Genomic DNA, 25,907 nt, shown 5'->3' with positions numbered 1-25,907 from the left:
TTCTATTCTGTTCCAATATATTCTGAAGCTTTTGTAAATGAGAGTGAACTAATCACAAACTAAAATTACAACAGTTTCCACCAGCCCAAGAATGTGGCAATAACAATTCTATTATATTCTATTCTATTTTATTCTATTCTCTGACTTCTATAACATAAAGAGACATAATCACATACTAAAATGACAACAACATCCCTCAGCCCATGCATGTGGCAAAAATGTATCTATTCAATTCTATTCTATTCTAAAGCTCTTATAAAAAGAAACCTAATCAAATACTAAAATTACAAAAGTTTTCACCAGCCTAATAATGTGACAGTAATTATTCTATTCTATTCTATACTATACTATACTATACTATACTATACTATATTCTGTTCTGTTATATTCTGTTATTTTCTATTCTAAAACTTTTATAAAAGAAATGACCTAATCACATACTAAAGTCACTGCATTTGAACTCTTTAAACATTGAAGTTTTTACTTAGAAGAGGATGAGTTTTCCTCTTTTTATCACATCCTCTTGTCCTTTGGCTTTAAATTTCCTGTCAAGCAGAATTCCCAGGTAGGCCGCTGATCAGCAGGACAAACCGAGGTGGAAAAGAGAAGATAGTGAAGGAAGGTGAGAAGATGGAAGGGAAGGGGAGGTAATGGAGTGGATGAGCACAGGGGGAGCAGCACGGAGGACCCACTGGGATATCATTAGCACCTCTGGGGTCTTCCGCACTGCCAGGGGGAGGCGAGGAATGTTCTCCTGAATTCATTTACCACAATAACCTTCCCACCCCCAGCTCTGCCTCGACTCTCCTCCACTCCCTTCTGAGGCAAGATGTTAATGAGAAACAGGTAGAACGGGCAGAGGGCATAAATGAAGAACTGTGAAATATATGGGCATGCACAAGGGGTAAAAAATATATAAATGTGCCTTAAAGCTGAAGTGTGTAATTTCTGTGCTAGTAGCGTTATCAAGCAGAATCGCAAAAATAATGATTGCTTTCAAACTGGTTTCCCTGTCTTCCATTGGATGGATAAACAGATAGTCCCACCCCAAATGCCACTGGTTGAGCAAATGTTGCTTTGTTGTGCTTGCCATGATGCTCAGACAAACGGAGAAATGTTTTGATAGCACCACAGAGCCACAGTGTTAAATTTCTCAGGTATTTGCTAGGATAAGAAAACATTTTGACATAAAAAAATAAATACATACATTAGCTTAATTGCTGTTTAGATGATTTCGGTCCTGATTTGTTTTGTGTATTAGTGACAAGTTTAAACACTTTTCTTTGTTGTTTTGCAGTTAATAAGACCTGCTGTTAATGTTTCCTGCTGTATGAGATCACCTGGTTGTCCTTGTGGTAGACAGTCTCCTTTGCATTAGTGGGGAGGGCAAGAGAATTTGTGTGTGTGGCATTGTACACTCTGCTTGTGGCTCTTTTCATTTTGGCACAGGTACATGTCCACAAGCCGCCCCCTTTTGAACTTCCCCTTTCCCACAAACCGTGGCCATATTGAGCAAGTGTACCCCACATGTCCGCCACATGTAGGAACCCGACCTCCCCTGATCTTCCACTTCCACTTCCTCACCTCCCTCTGAGTTTGTCAGGGTCACGCCTCTGCTTTTTTAACCTATGCTACTGTTTTCTTCTTTCTCTCTCTGTCTCAGGATGATGTGAGACTCGTACGAAATAGGAGCTCATAGTAGAAGCTTTATTATTATTATTATTATTATTACAATAATGCAAAATACAGTTCCATGGCTGGGAAGAAATGTTTATGGCCGGTACAATTCCTCAATTCACCCACCTTTGTCAGGTGTGGAAAAAAGTACATTTTGGACTCTGATTTCATTCAACCCATCTAATTTATTTTATACATCTTGACTTACCTTTTCTCTACTGATTGTTTATCCTCAAGTTTTATGTCTTTCTCACATCCTGTGCCTTGAGTGAACTATTAACCATGAAAAGATATTGTGCTGTAAAGTACCTTGATTCCACTGGGCATCTTTGTGTTTATGCACATAGCTGCCTGAGCACTTGGGAGTCTGCCATGCTGATAAAGTATTTGTTTATCCAATTTTCCACTCAGTGGGCCCAAAAGTGTGTGTGAATTTAGACACACTTAAAGGTCACCATGTCAGGAGAGAGGCCATGCAAAAAATCCAGCGAAGAAAAGCTTGTATTAAAAAATATGGGTGTGCAGTAATTTGTTTATGTTTAAGAGGTTTATTTTGCAGGATTATCTTTGTGGTTGACTTAAACTATTTTGAGTGAAATTATTTGGAAAATTTGTAATGTACTATTCCCAAATGCATTTGGCACACAGCCTAGCAAATATAAATGTAAGTTCTTTTGATTGTACATTTTGAAAGATGCTTGCCCACAGTCCATAAGCAGACAGAATTCATATGTGAACAAACAAACTCATTTTGAGCATCATTTAAACTGCTGAAACGTATTTAGGGAAACATATCAAGCAAACAGCCGTTGTTATTCAAACAAGCTCTGCAGAAAATGTGAACTTGACAAGGTCACAAATCTGTTAACACCTACTTGGCACGTAATTAGACAAATCTAATCTTATAACATTGTGCTTTCATAGCTTGTGTCACAAGCAGAAGCAGTGTGGATGGAGCTCATTTTTGAGGCGAGCTGGCAGTAGTTTGTGCTTTCGTCCCTTTTTGTCACAGTGCTAAACTGCATTAGGCGCTTTTGAGTGGATGTTAATTTGCAGGTCTTACTCATTAGAATGGTGCTGCTAAGACCCTCCTGTAGATTAGATTGGAGCTTTTGAAGAATGGAGGATTTAATAAACTAACTGACAGAAAAAAAAAAAAAAAAAACATGCAAGTGGCTTTCTCAAAAAGCACAAATCCTGCAGGATGCAATTTGTGTGTGATTGTTGAGTGTGTGTGTGTGCGTTTGTGTGTGGGTGTATGTGTGTGCACAGGGACCATAATTAACTTTTTGCAACACCTGGCAAGTGAATTGAGAAAACCGGCTATTTATTTATTTTCTTGCCATGAAACTCTGTTTTGCATTTACTTGAAAATATATATTTATTTGTTGAGCATTTTGTCCTTTATATTAGCAGCAAACAGTGTTGTAGGTAATTTGGTTGTCTCTTAGTTAAACACCACTTTTCACAAAATATCAACCTGTGACTCACAGTTTTGTTTTGGCACCAGGAATGTGTTGTCACATAGGGTTCTGGAGTTACGACTATAAACTTTCGCTTTCCTGTCTAAACTTCAAATGGCAATTTTTTTTTTACTGAGGTAAAATTTGATAGGAGTTTCACAGCAGTCACTGTGTTTTAGATGACCTCTAGTATCTTTAGAAGGCTGTTAGGAGGCGTTCACACAGGACACAATCTTGTATTCAAAAATAGCTAGACAGAGCGCAACTTAAGGAAACAGAATACAGGGGTCTTGACATTTATATAATCTGAACTTCTTGACAAATCTTCATCACGCTCTCATGGCGTAAGATGCTGAAAAATAGCTAAATGCATCAAACAGCTTATGCGTAGTCAAACAATTAAAAAATAACACAAACAGAAGCGAGAATGCATCCTGTGTTAATGGCCCCTTAGATTTGATTCACTAACTTCACTTAAGTGAGAAAACATTTAGACAATTGTTTATACTTATCAGTTTAAACCATGCCCTGTTTTTGCATTTCCTAAAAGTGTTATTTGACAACTGATCTTATTTATTTGCCAGAGGCATTTTATATGCACACATATTTTTATGTTGCCATTATTGGAAAAATACAGTTGTCTTTATTAAACATTACTTGAAATGTCAAGTTTTGGGATCATAACTCAAATATCTTTGTTCCTTGAACTTATTTTCCTTAAGTTTATAGACTTAAGATTTTAAAATCTATTGAGTGAAGATATTGATTACAATATTGAGGCTATGGGGAATACCCATAATGCCTTGCACTTGAATTATTTAATTATGTTTCCTTAGGGCCTTTAAATAGTTGTTATTGAGAATTCATAAATGTTTTAACAAGGGCTGCACAATTAATCAAAATAAAAATTTAAATCGCGATATGACCTCTTGTGATTTATTAATTCGCAAGGGCTACGATTGAATTAAATAAATAAATAGTCTGCTCGTTTCAAAGTTTATTTGCGCTGCTCTGTCCAGTCTATATTAAGTTAGAGCATTATTACAGTGTTTTCAGAGTGGTTCTGTGCTTCATAACTCCATCTCATGCTTAGAGTTACAGAAGTGCTCAGAGTTCGGTTTGCTTATGTGCACTAAGCGCTTTATTTACACTAAACAAGCACGTCCTGCGGGAAGCGGCTTTTATTATCATCTGCGGTAGCAGCATCTCAGTCTCCCTAAGGCACAGTTATCATAATAATAATGCAGAATACAAGATGGGGTATAATTCAAAAACTTTATTAAATGATTGCTGAGCAAACAGCATTAACAGTAGCACCTGTAGAGTCCAGAAACATGGACTCTTCCTCCATTCTCCTGTCAAGGAAGGAATGTACATACAGTAAATCTATATAAAATATTTAGGTACTATAATCTAATGCATTGTTAAATAATAATTAAATAAATAATAATAATACATTTTATTTATAATGCACTTTTCTCAAATCCAAAGTGTTACAGGCATAAAATAAACACTGAATACAATAACATTCAACAACACCAAACATATTAAAATATAAATATAAGATTAAAAAGGTTCCTAATCAATAAATATTTTGTAAAAAAAAATTGTTTTTAGTAATATCTTAAAACAGTCCAGAGTAGGGGCATTTCTGATGGCAAGACGAAGAGCATTCCATAGCTTAGGGGCAGTACAAGAATAAGCTTTCTCCCCCATAGTTTTGAGTTTACAGGAGGACTGCTGAAGAACAAAACCGCCAGCAGAGCGGCGAGAGCGAGAGGGTGTGTAAAGAGCAACAAGTTCACAAAGGTACACTGGAGCTGTCCCATGAATTGATTTGTAAATTAAAATGAGAGTTTTAAAATCTATACGTGCATGAATTGGAAGCCAAATCAACTGCATGAGCGGCAGAGTTCTGGATGTATTGGAGCCTTTCGATAGATTTTGCTGGTAGACCAGAGAAAAGTGCATTACAATAATCTAGTCTAGATGTAATAAAAGCATGAATAAGCTTTTCAGCATCAGGCAGCGAGAGGAAGGGCCTATGTCTTGCAATGTTCCTGAGATGGTAAAAAGCGGTTTTAGAAATATTTTTAAAATGAGCGTCAAATGTCAAGTGAGCATCGAAGATGATGCCAAGGTTACTCACTTGAGAAGAGGGATGTACCAGGAATGGTCAGCTTTCCGAGTAGCAAATAAGTACATATAAGCTAAATTTCTGTTTTTGAACAATTAAGTTTGAGAATGTTATGTTTCATCCATGTTTTTATTTCTTGCAAACAATCAGTAAGGGCTGTTAATGTGCAAGTGATATCAGGCCTTATCCTAACGTAAATTTGAGTATCATCAGCATAGCAATGATACCCCAGGCCATATTCCTGATAATCTGCCTAAGAGGTAGCAAGAACTGTATATGCTCTATATCCTTGCCGGACCGGCACAGTCTCAGATTTGTTATTGCCCAGTACAACAAACAGGGAATGGTCTGTAAGGTAGGCTCTGAACCAGTCCAGCACATTCCCTGAGACTCCGAGCCACCTATACAGCCTATCCAGGAGCATAGTGTGACATACAGTATCAAATGCAGCACTAAGGTCTAGTAAGACCAAAATGCTACTCATGCCTGTATCTGATGTAACAAAGAGATCATTCATAACTCTCATCAAGGCTTTCTTGGTACTATGCCCAGTTCTAAAGCTCGATTGGAAAGGCTCCAGTAAATTATTAAAGGACAGGTGATTGTGTAGTTGGGCAACAACAATACATTCAAGAACCTTCACCAGAAAGGGGAGGTTAGAGATTGGCCTGTAGTTTGACAGGTCAGCACCATCACACCCAGGCTTTTTAGGAGCTGCAATTTGAGTGCAGGGGGAACCAACCCAGTATTAAGATAAGTGTTAATGATTGCAGTAATATGGGGATTAATGAATGGTAGACAACCTTTGAGAACAGAAGGTGGGGGGTCAAGGATACTGGTAGATTAATTCATAGATATAACTTATTTTAAGATAGAGTTACTGCCAACAGCAATAAAGCTGAAAAATGTAGTTGACAGGAGATTTGTAGGATAAATCTGAGCATGTTCAACAGAAGAAATAGAGGCAATGGAATTGTGAATATTCTCAATCTTTTCAACAAAATAGTTAAGAAACTTATTACACTGTTCAATAGAGACACTGGTAATAGCATTCACGGGTTTAAGTAATTTGTTAATTGTCTTAAACATCATTTTAGGATTAGCCGAACCATCACTGGTGTTGTTCAAACATAAGCCTATGAACAATAAGGCCAGATTTTTTTATATTGCCGCACAAGTTGCCTTCCTTTGGCTTTCAGTGCCCGTAACTCAGTTGTATACCAGGGACAAGGTTTACTGAATGAGATAACATGCTCTCTTAAAGGGGCAAGCTCATCCAATATAGCTGATAGAGCATAGTTATACTGATCAACAGAATTGATCATTGGGAGCTCAGAAACAGAGGAATAGAAAAGATCATTGTAACAGGGATAAAATGGGAAAGGAGGAGGCGGGAACCAGCTGAACAATCAAAGTAATATTTTAAAAGGAACTTAAACAAAAAGACACAAAAACATAAACACACATGGCAGCTGCTTGTGGCTCTCTCTCTCTCCCGAACTGCCGCATCCGGCTCGGCCTTATCCCTCTCCTCTGCTGATTAACCCAATTGCACGGCCCGGCCCCACCCTCCTCGTCACACTCCTCCCTCCTTTTCCTCCGGCCGGGAAACCCCCAGCATGACGTACAATCCCCCCCACCCTTTCTGAGGCCGCGCCTGCTGGCAGGCTTTCCCTGCCTTTCGAGACCTGGGAGGGGAGGGAAAAGAGGAGAGGGAAAGGGCAAGGCGGAGCAACAGTGAGTGAGAGAGAGAGAGAGAGAGAGAGAGAGAGAGAGAGAGAGAGAGAGAGAGGAGAGAAAAAAAATTGCTCGCCGGTTCCCAGACATGCCGTCGCCTGGTCCTCGACCACTCCTCCACCTTCTAGCGGACATAAGCCACTCCTCCCAGGGTGGACAGCAGTGAGTCCTCCGACCCTTGGCGGATGGAATGCCCCTTCGCGTTCTGGTGTCCGGTAGCGTGCCCCTCCACCCCGGCAGCGGATCATGAGCTCTCTATGTGAGAATCTGGGTCGACACAAAAGCTGCATCAAGCGCAAAGCTCGTAAGATACAGATGTTGGGACGCTCATGATGGTAAAAGGAGAGTACCATAACATATCAATATCCAGTTCAATCTACTGCTTTCCACCAGGCCCCGATAAAACAAAGATGCAGATGATCAAAAAAGCTAGGCAAAGCTGCATGATGTCATCCGGTACAATCCAAGACACACCTACACCCAGCTAAGACCACAGCCAAAGTCAAGGAAGCCGAGGATCACCGCATCCGAGTGAGGTATGAGTAACAATGAAGCAGATGGCAGCAAAACAGTCAGGCTTGACACAAAGAGTTCATAATATAGTCCTCTTCATCAGTTTGAGCCAGGAAAACATTAAACATAAAAAAAAAAACACTAAAAACAACATTAAACTAAAACCAAACACGGGTGAAGAAGTGGCAGCCACAGGTGCGCCAGCATCCTCTCCAAACTGGAAGTGCATGCATCAGATATAAAAACAGGTACACGGTGGATGGGTACAATTTAAATATGAAGACAGTGTTTTTTCTTTGTTTCACTGTTTATATTCTTATTTGTTTGTGGGTGATTTGAAAAAAAGGTATCAGTTTTTTTTAAGAGGACTCAAGTGTGAAAACCCCAGTAGCCTTTTGGCAGCTGAACATGTGAAAAATGTCTTGGTTTGGTGGAACGTAAATCTGGTTCCCTGAGTGGGAACGAGATGCTGCGTATTCACTATGGGACACCGTCTGAGTGTCACATGGTCTGAAGCCCTTATACCAGGGGTGTCAAACTCAGTTCCTGGAGGGCCACAGCCCTGGAGAGTTTAGTTCCAGCCCTGCTCCAAAATGCCTCCTTGTAATCTTCAAGCACTCCTGAACACCTTGATTAGCTGCTTCAGGTGTGTTTAATTAGGGTTGAAGCTAAATTTTGCTGGACTGTGGCCCGCCAGGAACCAAGTTTGACACCCCTGCCTTATACAGTCATTCCAATTTTTTGACTGATGGCACTGAAGTGACAGCCCTAGAGAGCTACGTCACGGGCTCCATAAAGGCGCTCGCTTTCACGCCATCGAGTCAGATTTTCTGCAGGAAGGCACGAGCCTATGCAGCTGTTAGAGAGTATGGCCAGCTATGCAACGTCTCGTTCCCACTCAAGGAACCAGGGTTATGTTTCACATAACTGATATGTTCCCTTTCATAGGAACTCAAGCTGCGTATTCACTATGGGAACGATATATATTCACGCCATGTGAACAGTAGCTGCCAACTGTCTAAGCCCGTGTGGCAAGCATTTGCGGCGCACAAGCGAGCTAAAGCATCCGAATAAAAAGAAGGAATTATGAGCTTACTCCTGTTCCAACAGAGAAAACCTGAGAAGCAGGAGTCAAACCCTTGTCCAGATTATAAAATCTAACAAATGTATGTGGAGAAGACCACCCTGCCACCATACAAATGTCCTCCAAGGACGCACCTCCAGCCAAAGCCCATGAGGATGCCATGCTCCTCGTAGAGTGGGCTTGAATACCCAAAGGCGAAGGTAAACTATGTTCTTCATAAGCACTTGAAATTGCATCAATAAGTCAATGAGACAGTCTTTGCTTGGACACCAAAACAGCCCTGTTGTGGCCACCAAAGCACACAAACAACTGTTCTGACTTACGCCACTGGCTAATACAGTCAACATAAACTCGCAGCGCCCAAACAGGGCAAAGCATATGTAACCTTTCATGCTCCTCCGACTCAAATGTGGGAGGATAGAAAGCATGAAAAAAACAACAGATAAATCCCATAAAGGAACACGGTTGGGACGAAAAGGTCTAAGCCTGCATACCCCATGCATAAAACGAAAGACAAGAAAATGTCTACTGACAGATATGTGCACTGCCGGGCCTAACACGCTTCTGCAAAAATTCCAGCACTACACCAACAGGGCAGTGAACTGGATTTTCACCTCGCGCTGTACACCAAGAAGCAAAAATATGCCAGCTGAATGTATAATGTCTCCTAGTTGATGGAGCTCTAGTATTTAGAATGGTATCAACCACAGTGGGGGATAAGCCATCATTCAAAAAAGTGCCCCGTTGAGGGGCCATACCCATAACTTCCACAAGTCCGGACTGGGGTGCCAAATGCTGCCCCGTGCAGAAGACTGATTGGTAGAAATGTGTAAAGATGTGCTGTCGGCCACTGATGCGCCAACGTATCGATGCTCAGCGGTGCTGGGGCTGAGAGGGAAAACTAGAGGGGACATTGTGACATCTCGCTCGAAGTGAACAGGTCCACTTCCACTCTGCCGAACCTTCTCCAAATTTGTTCCATAATCGGAGGATAAAATGTTCACTGTCCAGGCACCAAGCCCTGTCTGGACAGGAGATCTGCCCCCAAATTCAACCGGCCTGGAAAATGTACAGCTCATAGAGACAGCACATTGTCCTGTGCCCACAGAAGAATGCAGCTTGCCAGCCTCAGCATGGCATGAGAGTGCAATCCTCCCTAGTGATTGATGTAGGACACCACCGTCCTGTTGTCCAACCAGATGAGGACATGGCTGTCCTGAATCACTGGGAGGAAAAAAGTTAATGCCAGCAGCACCGTGAACATCTCCAGTCAGTTTATGTGCCAGTATTGCCTCTGGCCCGTCCACACCCCATAGGCTGGATGACCCTCATATGCAGTGACCCAACCCGTGGAGGAGGCATCTGTTGTCATCTTGTGGCGACACACCTGTCCCAGCGGAACACCTGACATCAGAAGGCAGGTCCGTTTCCATGGTAACAGATTTTGGTAGCACCTACGTGTCATGGAACACATACGTCAGTGGTTGAAGCCCCTTTGTGGAGGTCATCCAGCACTTAATAGGACTCGCATGCAACATGCCCAGAGGAATGACAGCGGAAACCGTGATCATGAGCTCCAAACGTCTGTGAAATGTTCTAGCGTCCCACTCTGAACATCGCTAGACACTGGCATAATGACAGAAACACAAGCTGGAGACAGCCGCGCCTGCACTGCCTGTGAGTCCAGCTCCACTCCTAGAAACTTGCCCTGGCAACAGAACACTCTTGTCTAGGTATACACGCAGCCTTAGACTGCTCAAATGAGAACAACACCTCGATGCTGGGCAGCCAAAGTCTCCGCGTGGGCTAACACCAACCAATCATCGAGATAATTAAAAACATGGGTGCCTTGAAGCCTCAAGGGCGTCAACGCTGCATCCAAGCATTTTGTGAAAATGCATGGTGCCAGTGCAAGTCTGAATGGAAGGATGCAAAATTGGTATGCTTTGCCCCCGAAAGCAAATCTGAGAAAATGCCTGTGCTTCAGTACAATCTGAATATGGAATTACTGTTTTTTTTTTTTTTTTTTTTTTTTTTTTTTGAGCGTCCTTCAAATCTATGGTCACAAACCAGTTCCCCCGGCTGCACCCTGTGACATTATTTGTTTCTGTGTCAGCGTTCTGAATTGACATTTCATTAGAGTGAAATTCAAACGTCTCAAATCCAGAATGGGACACAAGCCGCCTGAATTGAATGACATAACCATGCTTTATTGTTCGAAGTACCTAGTTCGAAATGCCCATCAGCAGATGCTAAGCTGACAAACGAGCAGACAGGGTTGCAGCGTGACCTGTAACCACTTGATGGCGCTTGGTTTACTTTTGGCGACTGTCCCAAAACCAGCAGCACAGCGAAGGGAAGTTTTCACTCCTCCAGTACTGTGGCTAGTTAAAGGCAATTTGATAATGTTTTGCCTTAATTGTATTTAGGTATAAATTCGCCCTGAAATGTATCTACAGCAGGGACGCTGACAGAATAAACCTTTTCCCTAGTATTTTGAACAGGGAAAAGTGTATGAACATGGGAGGGAATGTTTATTTGAGAAAACTGATTCGCCACAACGGCCCCAGCATTCTTTATGAGGGGACAACGTGTGGTGCTTATGTTCACTGTGTGTTTTGTGTACACTTGTGCTTGATGAACATTGAATTCTGTTATGCATGTTTCGAAACCTTGGTCATGGAGACAGAGGCTGAATTCGGGAAGTGTTTTTTAATGGTTGCTCCCCAGCAAGCTGCGGGGGAAAACTGAACCATATTTTGGTTGTTGGACATTCGAGGCGTGTACAACAGCAAACTCATCCCTATACTGACCAAAGGGAAAGCAGGAGAGAAATGAGAATATGTTTATAGGGTCCAATTTCGTTCACTGAATGGGGCTCATCCTTCATTAAACAGCAAGCCTGTCAGGCTCGTTTGTAGACCTATTTTTATTGTACATTGAGTTTTATTATGTCTGCCCCGAGACCCTTGGTCATGGAGGCAGAATCAAAACTCAAGCTGAAAATATCAAGCAGGAAACTGAGCTAAATTGGTGTTTTGAAAAATTGGTTAGATACTAAACCGGTCCCGGCATATAATGGGGGAACAACGTATAGTTCCCGGATAACACCCTCGTGAAAAAAGCATTGCCCAGACTAACTCGTTCCCCAGCGTGAGTGGGGGGTAAGGAAAGTCCCAACGGAGCCGATAAGAACTCAAAGGCATTCCTTAATGCGATGCGCTTATTTGGACTGCAAAACTATCGTGTGTAGATCCAACAGCTGACTGAAAAGAGCGACATCCATGCCTTCCACCAAAAAATCAAGTAGAGATAGCAGTGCGCGTCTCTTGTCTCGCCAGAACGCCCACGTGGTCCACGAATGGGCGAAAGAAAAAAGGAGTTAAAATACCTTGCATCTCCTGATAGAATCACTAAAGAATAATGGCACAGATGAAGCGCTCCGTGCGTTGGTTCGCCATCACTCCATCGGGGAATATTCTTTTATTCCAGCCCCCTTGTTCTGCGACCAGGCTTGATGCCCTCCGCCGCGAGCAGTTTGCTTCTAACGGGGAGGGGAGAGAGTGAAAGGCTGAAGCTGCTCCTCCATTGCCTTATTCATGTGCATTCTCCAAAAAGACACAGAAATAGACAATAGGGACAAAGGGGCCAATCTGTTCCCTTCCAAAGAGGAATTCTCTCATACAGCATTTTTTAATGGCGACGGCTCAAGATGCGCATGGCATCTCTTTCACTTGCTTTGTATGTCAGGAAATGGCCACCGAGCTAGGCCTCAGAGCATGTCCGACGAGACTTGTGCTTTCGCTCAGGGGGAGGGTGACAAACACGAGGAAGAATCCGATGTCCGTTCGCACTCCAATCCTCTCAGACACAAAGCCGAAATCCCAAACGGCTCACGCACATGGAGCTGCAAATCTGGAGGCCATGGAACTGGAACAAGTGGGGATAACGCCTCGTGGTGAGAAACTGCGAGCCTTGAAATGCGTTGCTCACGTCCTCACATGTTCGCCACTCTAAAGGGAAAATTAATGATCCTCGCTTCGACATGAGTCGCTAGAAACAAACACGGGTTTAGACAAAATCGTGCACTGAAGAACAGAAAATCTGACTCGATGGCGTGAAAGCAAGCGCCTTTATGGAGCCCATGACGTAGCTCCCTAGGGGTGTCGCTTAAGCACCATCAGCCAATAAATTGCCATGATGGTATAAGGGCTTCAGACCACGTGACACTCATGGTGTCCCATAGCGAATACGCAGCTTGAGATCCTACGAAAGGGAACATTAGCTTTTTTTTTTTTTTTTTTAATCGCAGTTCAAATCGCAATCGCAATATTTTTCAAATTAATCACAATCTGACTTTTTATCATTTGTCCACTACTTTTAGCACTTTTGTGGTATTATTTATGTTGTTTTGTTGCAAATAGTTGTTTGGTGTGATGTCACCATTAGGACGATCTGTATCCCCTGTGGTCAAGTTGAACACTCTCTCAGTTATCATTGTGCATGTGCAACTGAAGTACAGGTGTTTATGCATTTCTGTGAAGAAACAAGTTTATTTGATGACTGACCTAGAATCAGTTATAATCTTCAATATGTGTGCTGTGCTATTGTATGACCTAAAAACCTTTAGTCCATTCAGTTAAAACTATTAACTAGAAACTACAACATTTAAAGGTGCATTCAGTAACTTTTTCCTCATTAAAAAAGTTTATTTCCTAAAGACGTGAATTGTAATTTTGCAATATATGTAATGAAATCATGACCTCTCACATTAAAATGAAGACTCCAGTCATATCAGTAACCTTATAAAAGGTTTAGAAGTTTTAGAATCACCTGACCAGCCAAATACTACTCATTAATCTCAGTAACTGTTCTGTTATTTGACACTTTCACTGATTGGTTATTTTAATCATGGCTGATTGTAAACACTACATTTCTACAAAGGCATCTGAAACTGAAAACTATTGATTTTAAATTATGCTGCATCCATGCCACTAGGTGTCAGTGTAATTCCAAGATGACACAAATACAAAAGTTACTGAGTGCACCTTTAAATTGAAAATCTGAGTTCAGTTTACTTGCATCTAGTTACAATAACTTACATAGTTAAGTTCATTCCATATGATCAGCAAGTTAAATGAACTTAATCACACAAGTTTTGGAGACACCATTACTTGATTCAATTAAGGGAATGAGTTTACACAATCAGTTGAGTAGAGTAAACTTATTAGGGTTTTCAGTGCATTTGGTGCTTGGCATTTGTTCATTTTAGACCCTATGTTTGCACCTATGAACTTGACTACCTGTGTGACTCTTTTTCTGTCTGACTTTATCTTTTATCTGTCTGTCTGTCCATTTCTTTACCCTTCTGGATCTGGAAAAGACAATTGATTGCTTTCAATTCTCTTGTTTTCTGTTTTGGAAACATTATGCAATATTCATTCATATAAATCCTGGGTCCTTCGAAAACCAGAAAACGTCCATCAACAATTTACTGTTCATGAAATGCTTGTTTCTTTGCATTAGTGCTAAATTGATTAAATGTGTTTTCCTCTTGCTCTTGCTTCCTGTTTGCTCTCCAGACCAACTGTATGTTTGTATGTAAACCTGATGATATGGATGTGTGTGTTTACAGAGCTGGATGCTGAGGAGTGGTGGAAGTTATTGTGTTTGGAGTGCCTGGGCAGCAGACTTAATGACATCAGCCTGGGAGAACCGGACTTGTTAGCAGCAGGCGTGCAGAGGGAACAGAACGGTCAGTATCCAATTAGAGACTGACTTTTGGGTGATTTTTCCTCTTGTACTCCCTAAATGATTCTGTTTCAGGGACGAAATGTGTTTGTTAAACACAGTCCCTCCAGGTCTGTTCTCATGTTTATAAATGATCTTCTCGGGCCAAGGTTCTTCACTAAGCACTAAAGGGTATTGCCGTGCATCAGAGCATCAGCCCATAATGAAGCTTGTCATAGAGATGAATGAGATTAAGGCGCTGAAGGAAAGCAGGATTAATGTGCATTGCACCTGTGCAAAAAACGATTAAGAGAATGAGCGACAATATTCTGTTGGTGGTGTTAGCAAGTGCAGTCTGTTTTCTTCGAGAATGAATGAGGAAATGTGTTACCAAATGGTTACATTTCTTAAAAGTATTAGTTCTCAATTCGTTTTGCTTCAGGAATCAGATTTTACATGGGTCATCAAGTGGCAACCCAGCTAGCACGATACCAAAATTGGAATACACTTTACAATAAGGTTCTATTTGTCAGCATTAATAAAATGCATTAGGTGTCATGAACAAAAAACATTAAACAATATTTTTTAACAGGATTTATTAATATTGGTTCATGTTAATTTATAAAAACACAATTGTTCATTGTTAGTTTGTGTTAGTTCATAATGTATTAGCTAATGTTAACATATACAATTTGAATTTAAAAAATGTTTTAGTATATGACATTAATATTAACCAAGAATAAGCAGCCAATATTTCACCACAGAAAACACATTGTGGTTAGCACAAATGAAATTTAAAGGGATAGCTCACCCAAAAATGAAAATTCTCTCATCATTTACTCACCCACATGCCATCCTAGATGTGTAAGACTTTCTTCTGCTGAACAGAAACGGAGATTTTTAGAAAATTATCTCAGCTCTGTACTGTAGGTCCATACAATGCAAGTGAATGGAGGCCAGAACTTTGAAGGTCCAAAAAGCATATAAAGACAGCATAAAATTAATCCATACGACAGTGGTTAGATCCATATCTTCAGAAGCAATATGATAGGTGTGGATGAGAATCAGATCAATATTTAAGTCATTTTTTACTATAAATCTCCATTTTAACATTTTTCTTCATTTGTTTTTGGCGATTCACATTCTTTGTTCATATGGCCACCCACTGGTAAGCGAGGAGAATTTATAGTAAAAAAGGACTGAACTATTGATCTGTTTCTCACCCACACCTATCATATCGCATATAGGATCGCTATCATATGAATATAGGGATTGGACATACTTTGATTGTACATACAGCCTTTGACGTCCAAAACAAAAGAGATTTTCTTCTCCCTTTTAAAGTTTGACAAGCCTATTTATGTATCTTAACTATGCACGATTGCGCATTATATTATTTGCATTTAGCATGTTTTTCCCTGCTGTCAGTGACCATATCAGAACAGAGCTGCGGTCCGTTTTTGGGTCACAATACACCAGTTGAGAACCAACAACCAAAAGCAACTGCATCTTCTCGAAGATTGTTGTAGTCTGAGCTGGTCTTGGACAGGAATTTAGGCCTGTCCTTGTTTGAGTGTTTGTGGGTGTATTTTTAAACACAGTTTAGAAAATCAGTACTAGTTAATCTCAGAGTTCTGCTTAACCATTCAAGCACTAAGAAACGGCAGGCACTCTACAGAGTGATCATAATTTTTTTTTTTTTAAATCAAATGACAGGCAAGTATTGATTTGTTTTCATAATGAGTGTATATGATTACATCAGCTGGAGGTCAACAAAATGACGGTTTCTCCACTGTTCGACAGCCGAGGAATTAAGAACAGAGAATTTGCCATTTGTGCTTCAATTAGACCCCTCTAACAGAGCGCTGCGATAATTAAATCAGAGTTAATTTTCACAATCCCTAAAATAGCCCACACATTACATCGCCTCTTCCTCTAGAGAGACACATAGCTTATTTTGAAGCGTTAGGTATAATTAGGCACTATTAATTTGTGTTATGAAGTGCACCCTTGTCTTTTTGGAGCTAATTGAGATGGTGTGGTTACTCCAGCAATGGTTGGCTACAAAAACACTCACCACCATTTTTTCCCACTGCGGCTCTATGGCAAAAATCTTTTGACCTTTGCGCACTGCAAGGGCCACATCTGCAAGAAGGGAAAGAGTGCGACAGAAAAATAATAATCATGTTATTTGATGGTCTACAGATCTCCAGACGTACCCTCTAATTTTCTGTCATCTTTAGGCAGAGCCAAATCATTCAGCTGCCCAGATAAAAGCTTCATTTACCAAAGCGCCTTTAAATCTATGTAAATTTGATAGCTAAGAGGACTAAACTGCCACAGTGGTTGCCCATTTTTAAAGCAAATTTAATTATTATTAAAAGAAATGTCAATCAAACAACAGTCGCTGACCTTTGTTAAAGAAACTGTTTACCCTATTAAAAACAAATTTCTTTCACATGAGATGTCAGAACAATTTCCCTGAATTTATGTTGGTTTGGCAACAGAGATTACCATTTGGCAACTCATATTACCATTTACAGTATTTACCTAATGTGTCCCCTCAGATTTTGAGTCAACATGAAAGTAGAATTTTCTTCTTTAATGCACAATCCTGATGTTATTGTGCAAAATTAATTAGTGCATGTTATTCCAAATAAAAAATAAAAGTTAATCCTTGTAATCCTTTGTCAAATTTTAAAAACTTAGTCCACTTCAGAAACAACTTTAGTTTTTGGTTGACATCAATAATCCCTCTTATTTTTCATCTTCTCCAACCACCTGGCTCCATTCTTGTATGTAGTGCCCACTTTTCACAATCTAATTGTTTATTTTTGATGGATAAAATCAAGTCTTGTGCTAAGTTTTGTTTTTATTGAATATTCTGTTTAACTCTGAAAAGTGTAACATTATGTATGTAAAATGGGTTGTGAATGCCATTTCGTGTTTACTGTAGTGTTAGCCTTTCAATAAATATACTATACCTTTTCACAACGTCTTGGTATGTAGTTACAACAGATAATTAGCAACTTTATGGTTTTAATTTTATTTATTTGTAACTATTCATTTTTATTTAATTTAATTTAGAATATGCATTTCAAACTCATGTTTTGGAAACCCTGGTCTACAGCACTTCAATCTTAATTATTATATCTTAATTATTATATTCCAGAGAGATTTAACGTTTACTTGATGCCGACCCCAAACCTGGACATCTATGGAGAGTGCACAATGCAGATCACCCATGAGAACATCTACCTATGGGACATCCACAATGCCAGAGTCAAGCTGGTCATGTGGCCGCTCAACTCCCTGAGGAGATACGGCAGAGACTCAACATGGTTCACATTTGAGTCTGGGAGGTGCGTGAACTACGCTTGACTCTAGTTTGGAGTGCCTTTGTCCGACAAGATGTTTTCATCCTAAATCCAATATTGCTGATGCTGCTGCTCTGAGTATTGATGAGCTGATTCAGGAAGGTGCTCAACATTTAACATATGCTTCACTTTCACTTCTGGCTGCCCTTAGAGTGTTCTATTATTGTTCCGCCTATTACATTTACATTTAGTCATTTAGCAGATGCTTTTATTCAAAGCCAAGCTCTCAAGGTGGCTGGAGTAGTATAGGTGTTAGCACAGAAAAAGAGACAGATTTTTAGATTTTTATTTTTTTGTGTACTGTAAGTGCAAGTTAAGTTTAATAGTAAGTGCAATTAGTGTGGATTGGTTAAGTGCTCACAGAACAGATGTGTTTTCAGCTGGTTCTTGAATGTTGAGATGGTATCAGCAGATCGTGTGGAGGTTGGAAGCTCATTCCACCACAGAGGAACAGAGAAAGTGAAAGATCGTGAAATAGACTTTGAGTCTTTTTGTGATGGGACCACCAGGTGCCACTCGTTCATAGATCGCAGAGAGCGAGTTGGAACATAGACCTGGAGAAGTGAATTGAAGTAAGAGTGTGCAGTTCTTTTGGCTGTCCTGAAGACCAGAGTCAAAGCCTTGAATTTGATGTGGTCAGCTACATGTAGCCAGTGAAGTGAAATGAAGAGTGGGGTGACATGAGCACTTTTTGGCTGATTGAAGACCAGATGCACTGCTGCATTCTGGACCAGCTGCAGTGGCTTAATTGTGTTAGCTGGGAGGCCAGCCAACAAAGCATTACAGTAGTCCAGTTTTGAAATGACCAGAGCTTGGACCAGGAGCTGTGCAGCATATTCAGACAGAAATGTAAGTGCAGCATAGTTCTAGCAGGAAGACTCACAGCTGTACATCATTGCACCACTGGCTAGGTTACTCCTAGCCAATCAGTCGTCAGCCATCACTTTATAAGCCTGCTCACAATTTACCACATTGCTGTTTCAGTGTGCCAACATGGCAACCTCCACCACCCCACCACCACCAGTTGATTCCCATCCTGCATAGGGGTAAGCTCCTCGCCCCATGCCTCCTATCTCCGGCAGGATATGACGGTTTCGAGTACAATTCTTTGGACCGCCAGACGGGGCTTCCGCCAAAGAGAGACATTACATTTCTGTTTTTTATATTCATCAAATAAATGTCATGTGAATTATGTGAATTTTTACTCAAGTCTGCGAGTCTTCCTGATAGAAAAGGTCTGATTTTCCTGATGTTGTATTACAACAAGTGTGTGAGTGTGAGTGTACTGAAACCGGTAGAAAAAAATAATTGTTCCAGTGATGTGGGTATGCTGTGCTCTTACAGGATGTGTGATACAGGTGAGGGCTTGTTTACATTCCAGACCAGAGAAGGGGAGATGATTTATCAGAGAGTTCATTCTGCCACACTGTCCATCGCCGAGCAACATGAACGCATGATGATGGAGATGGAGAAGAGCTCACAGGTACAGTAAAACTACACATCCCAAAATTCCACACTTGCAACTTCCTCTTTACGATATTCCAAATGGGCAGAATGGAGTACTAGCTTACTACTTACTGAACGCTGTGTATGTGGAAACTCCCTATCACTTTTATATATATATATATATATATATATATATATATATATATATATATATATATATATATATATATATTAAGTGAAATATTAGGCTTTATTCCACATTCCTAATTTTATGAAAATTACGTGACTGTGGTGACATGTTCAGTTGAGCTACCGCGCAACTTGATCGTGCTCAAATAAGCTTTTAAATGTAGTTGGTTATGTAATGCAGATATAAAAATATATCGCCTTAAAAGTCATGCCCTATAGTAAAAGTGTTTGATGAATTAAGATAGCATTGTGTGAGAAACAGGACAAAAAATAAGTGTTTATGAACTGATAATCTGTCATTTCACTGGTGATTTGTGTGAAATTGAATAAAAGTAATTGTTGTTGTAGTGACACTAGTGTTTATTTCACCAGGAAACAGCCCCAATATGTGCAACGAGCAACATAAAAATGATTTTGCATAAATGTAGGTTGGATGTTTTAATCGATAGAATACCACATTGTTTTTGCATGACCTCATCTTGTTGCATGTGAGTCCAGTTATAAGGAAAAAAGATGGTTATATTAAATTTTTAATAGAGCTGTCAGAATTATCACATTAACGCATGCGATTAATTAAATAAGTTTATCGCGTTATTTTTTCTTAATTGCGATTAACGCATTTAACTTTAATACAGCATTAACACAGGTTTGAAGGGCAGAACCTTTGTAATGTGTCCACCCAGAGTCATTACACTGATGCACACTTCACAAACAGGCAGTCCCATTGACATTCTATGGGCGGTACTGTCTTAATACTCTCCTATGTTTGAGCCGTGGAGGTTGTTATCTTAGTAAATAAAAGAATCTCTGACAGCACTTCCCTGTCAGTGAAAAAATGATGGAGAAAGGAGCTCTTAGCACTGTATGATGTATAAAACAAGCACAGATGGGACTTGTAAGGAGCATTTTAATAACCGTAGAAGCATGTCAATTCTTAACTATCACCAAAATGTAGAATGAGACGTTTTTGTCAGGAAGTGCTTTTCATGGTGAATTCAAAGCGGCGCTGACACTCTGATGCAAATCATGACCGCAGCTTCATGATTGCTGTAAAAAAGCAGATAGTCACAGTCTATCGGCAGATTCATATTGTGGAGGATGACCGTTTAAGAGATTTAATGCCCACTGCAATGAAAATGCAACCTATGGGTGAACTAGTTTTTTCAATTTCTCAAATTCCCGCTTTGGGAAACATTTAATGTTACTTAAATTGGTGATATTTTAGTGCTTTTCTTGTGGAAGGCACTTTTAGCACTTTCAAAATCTGCGATTAACTACAAAAAATTATGAGATTAATAACGGTAAAAAAATAAATAAAAACAAATCGACTAACAGCACCCATTTATATATATATATATATATATATATATTTTTTTTTTTTTTTTTTTTTTTTTTTTTTTTTTTTTTGCAGTCCAATCAAATAATGATTCAAAAAAATTGTGTCTTTAATTACTTCCATTTAATTTATCACACTGGAAATGAAAGGTCAAGTCAAGCGCCTTTCACTGTCTAATACAGTGTTCTGTACAGTGTTCTCTGTTCTATACTGCATATTTTGGCTAATTTATTATATCTTTCGGGATCTTTTCAGACAGTTGGTGTTATAAAATTAGTTACAAGCTAACATGCCTTGAAATATGATCTTGCTAGTTCCTGTAGCTCAACTGGAAGAGCACAGCACAAGCAATGCCAAGGTCATGGGTTCAGTTCCCAGGGAACACACATCTTGACTACCTTGAGGGATTTATATGTCACTTTGGATAAAAAGCAACTGCCAAATGAATAAATGTAGATGCAAAACCTTGCCATTTTTATAATTAACTTCTCATTAAAATTACCGGTAAATTTCAAACCAAAATGGCTTTCTCAATTACCTTTCTGAACCTAGTGAAGTCGATGAATTGTTCAGTTGCCTGGTATGTATGATCTTTTCTGCACTATTTAAATTGTGTTACTGGACCACTGGCAGTGATTATGTTTCTGAATCTCTAAGGCCTTTAGTGGAAGCTGATGAGACTTGACCATATGGTCCTCCTCTCAGATCTTGCCATACAGACCCACAGCCAAAAATGCATCTTGCACTAAAAACCAGTTCTGCTCTTAAGTTTACATACTGCTGACAGAATCAGCAAGATCATATTTTTAAAATAAGATGACATTTTTTGTATTTATTTTTATTTAGTCCTGCCCAGATTACTATTTTTACATATATTTCATATATAAGACTAAATAACCGAAAAAACACAATTATCCTACAAATGATCTATTTTATATATAAAAAAAAGAAGATAAACATCTGCATGCAAAGTCTCATTTGTTAGAATTTACAAAGTCTTTTTAAATACTGTGATAAATGATACTCTTCCTTTCTTTTAAAGGCTTGTAATGACTTCACAGTCACCTGTCATCTTTAATGATCAAAACAGGCTAATGGAGGGTTGCGGGGCTCGGTCTTTGAAATCCTCTCAATGTAAGCCTTTTCCAAGTAATTTGACTGGAATATAACCAATGTAACCCAATGATTTTCTGCTCTGCCTCACAGACTCTTTCAAACGAGAGCACATTAACAAAGTCGATATCTCTTCCGCGAAGCGCTTACTGGCACCACATCACGCGTCAGAACAGCGTGGGAGACATCTGCAATTACCAAGGTAAGATAGAGCTCCTTCCCACTCCACAGCTCAGTGAAAACACCATCTTTAAATGTCCACAGTACTTGAGGGTGACAATTTCATCTTTAGCTTCACTGAGTACATTTATAAGCTGGTGAGCAACACTGATCCAGTTACATGGATAAAGCATTGACGTCTAGTAAATCAATCTAGTGATATAAATTGAGTAAAGCTTTAACATTGTGACACATTTGTTGTGCATATTCCAGAATTATATGCTTATTTATATACTGCTTTTCACTTTTCCATAGTGAAAAGTGTTTTGAAGAAGGTTTGAACATGGCACTGCATCAGTCTAACTTGAAGTCAGACTGGTGGATTTAATTCAATGCTTAAGTGAACATAAATTAAGCACTGAAGGTTACCATAGTGATTTTATATTATGAGTAATGCTGTGTTCTGCTTAGGGAGTTGATTTGCATAAAGTAGCTGATGAGTATGTATTTATCTAATTAAAGCAATTGTGTCAGAGAAAACCTTACCGTATTTATGCTTTAATTAAATGCCAACAAGTAACTCATACTGCATCTCACTCTTATATCTGCTATATCATTCTTAAAGAAACAGTTTACCCAAAATGACCCAAAAATGTAAATTCTGTCATCATTTACTCACCCTCATGTCGTCAAAACATGTATGACTTTCTCCCTTCTGTGGAACAAAAAAAAAAGAGAAGTTTAGCAGAATGTTCATGTTGCTTTCATATAATGAAAGTGAATGGTGACCAGGGGCTTTCATGTTCCAAATAAGTAAATAACACCATAAATGCATCATAAAAGTAGCCCACACGACTCATGCAAGTTTTTGAGATTGCTTATTCACTGAAAATCTTGCTTGACATTTGTGGTCACCATTCACTTTCCATCTGAATGGCCATCTTGGACAAACTACTATAAGTTGTCCATGTTTTGTATTTAATGGAAGATGGGAAGTTATATGGGTTTGGAACAACGTGAGGGTGAGTAAATGGTGACAGAATATTCTGTGTTGCTTATGTACAAACCCTCATAGTTCAGGTAGTGTCTCATGTTCTACATTTACTCACGCTTTCAATAGCATTTTCATGTATGAAATTTTGCATCTACTTTATGTTCTATCTGTGGGACATTGATTTTCTCATTTTTCATGGCTCCTTTTTAGCTAATGGTTTGAGCGTTGGATTGGAAAAGTGTATTAACTGAGAGGGTCCATGTGATACAGATACTCACACCATTAGGGGAGTGATGTGTTCATCTGCTGGGAAAGAGATAATCTGTCTGCTTAGAGATAACTGGATGTGACATGGGTTGCATTCAAAGGAGTTATTCAGAGCTAAATGTCCAAGCTTCTTTTCTCCATATAATAAAAGTGAATGGTGACCATGGCAATATTTTCAGTGGTTTAGGAAACCATAATAAAATTAGTCCATATGGCTCATGCACTATTTTTCCAAGTTTAAGCAGGATGACAGCCTAAGTCACCATTCAGTTACCTTGCATCTTTTTTCCATACAATGAAAGTGAAAGGTGACCATGGCTGTCAAGCAAGATTTTCAGTGAATAACAACCACAATAAAAGTTTTCCATAAGATTTCTGCACTTTTTTTCAAGTCTAGGCAGAATGACAGCCTCAGTCACCATTCACTTCCACTGCAACTTTTTTCTTCAATAAAAGCAAATGGTGACCATAGCTGTCAAGCAAGTGTCCATTGCAAGATTTTCAGCAAATAACAGCCATAATAAATGTAGTCCATTTGAATCATGCACTATTTTCCAAAACTATGCCGAATGACAGCCTCAGTCACCATTCACTTCCATTTTAACTTTTCCATACAACCAAAGTGAATAGAGACTGAAGCTGCCATTTTGCCCAACAAAATGTTCTGTGTTCCACAGAAAAAAAGATAGTCATATGGGTTTTGACAACATGAGGGGGAGTAATAATAACAGAATTTTCAAGTGCACTTTGCAGGGCACAATCTGTACCGTCTGTCTTTGTCAAGCTGTCAAAACGGTCTCTTCTAATATGCAAATAATCTGTATGTTTTTACTGTTTTTACAAAATACAAGCAGCATATTTGAACATATGAGTGCATCAGTAATTGCACACACAAAAGTTATTGGCCATTATAACACAATATTTGCATCTGTAATCAGTGAAATAATGTTTCGAGGCAGCTACAGCTGCTGATGTATCTGCGTCTGAAGCAGCCAGCCTTAAAACCTCTATCTCATTCATCATTGTGGCATTCCCATTGTTGAGATGTTACCCTCTGATATAGTGAATGCTCCCCCTCCTCATCAGCTTCCCTCAGAAATACAAATTCAGCAGAATGCTTTTTTTTTTTTTTTTTTTTTTTTTGCAATGAATAAATTGAGTGCATCACCATGTTGAAGGACGACGTCTTTGGGTTTTGAAGAGTAAATGAGAGCGTGTGCTTCCAGTGAGAGGAAAATTGAAAATATTACAAAGAAATTTTCAGTGCAATAGCTCACTCTTTACGAATTATGCTAAATAGAGGACTTTACCACCTGCGGTATATAGAGTATAAGATGCTTTTTAGCTTCTCATCTTTTCAGCATTTTTTTTATTTTTATACAATTATCATGCATATGAACAACCGTCTGCATTGCTGTGTACATGAATGTAAACATACTTATCCTACCAGTCAAAGTATGGTTTCTCTTGATCTTAAAAGCATTTTGATCTAAAGGCCTTTACTTAAATGCTTATATTTAATTGAGTTGGACTGCAGATTGAAGGAAATGCAGCCAACAAGTGGCCAGCATTTTGGACTCCTTCAATACTGTTTAACAAGCATCCCAGGACATTTCACCTTATAAAGTTAGCTGAGAGAATGCCCAGAGTGTGTTGAGCTGAATCTAAAATTATAAATCTAAAAGTAGCTAAAATGTTTTTTTGTCATTTCATAATTCCCATTCTTCAATTTGTAGTTTTGATGACTATTATTCTAAAATGTGTAAAATAGTAATAACAAAGAATGTGCATGTGTTTCCAAATTAATTAGTAAGGTATCAAAAGTGTTTTTTTCCCTTATATTGATGTATGAACCTTAATATATGAATGAACCAACATATAAATATGCACTCTTTAATAGATTAATACTGCAAAATGCACTGTTGTTTGTTTTGCCTATCCACATCTGGCAAGAAAGAACATGACTCCTTGCCAGTTTATGAATGAAAAATAATATCTGGAAAGTGTAATGCTGATATTCATTCAGTCAGAGCTCAAGTGACAGGTAGAAAAGAGGCTCCAAACTGGCACAATATAAATTTGCAGTCAGCAGGTATAGATTTGCTGACTCATATTCATGTCATAAATGGATCATTCCCATTACACCTCCTTCCTCCTCCCCTCCTAGACTCCAAATACAATTAATAAATACTTCCTGTCACACATAGCTTTTCAGTTGTAGTATATGGTCTGTTTATTTTCACATTACACTTAATAAACAAAAATAGTGTTATCCTTTTCATCCTTTTCCTTGGAAATTCTCTGTTACTGACCCAAACTGAAGTAGAAAAAGTACCAGAAAAAAAAAAAACAGGACAAATAGAATGAAAGTAGAATAAAATTAGGAGATAGATTTGTGAAAGTGGAGTGTGTACAGCATTCTTACCTGTCTATAAGGGCTCGACAATATAGCTAAAAATTATATCTTACTATTTTTTTGGTCTTTGTAGATGTTTAATGCAAGAAAATATAATAAAAATCTAGTTAAAATAATCAAGGCATGGTTTCCATACAGTTTTTCAATACATGAATACAAGAAAGAATTATATTTTCATAATTCAATAATTTTTGTATATTTGCACAAGGCATGCAAATGTTAAGATGCATTCACATTTTTAACTAACACATTTTAATATATGACAAATG

General features: G+C 39.0%; 1 protein-coding gene across 1 annotated transcript in view; it reads left to right on the top strand.

Moving 5' to 3' along the window:
- The window catches only part of LOC127432204 (docking protein 6-like), a 102,214-nt gene that overhangs the window by 46,933 nt on the left and 29,374 nt on the right, over positions 1 to 25,907 (top strand). Inside the window, exons 4-7 of the mRNA XM_051683097.1 lie at positions 14,247 to 14,366; positions 17,514 to 17,703; positions 19,063 to 19,201; positions 21,896 to 22,004. Coding sequence (XP_051539057.1) covers positions 14,247 to 14,366; positions 17,514 to 17,703; positions 19,063 to 19,201; positions 21,896 to 22,004 — 558 coding nt within the window. The remainder of the gene's footprint in view (positions 1 to 14,246; positions 14,367 to 17,513; positions 17,704 to 19,062; positions 19,202 to 21,895; positions 22,005 to 25,907) is intronic.

This window comes from Myxocyprinus asiaticus, chromosome 41, assembly GCF_019703515.2.
Source record: "Myxocyprinus asiaticus isolate MX2 ecotype Aquarium Trade chromosome 41, UBuf_Myxa_2, whole genome shotgun sequence".
NCBI lineage: Eukaryota > Metazoa > Chordata > Actinopteri > Cypriniformes > Catostomidae > Myxocyprinus > Myxocyprinus asiaticus.
This window is presented reverse-complemented; position numbering and strand designations above follow the sequence as displayed.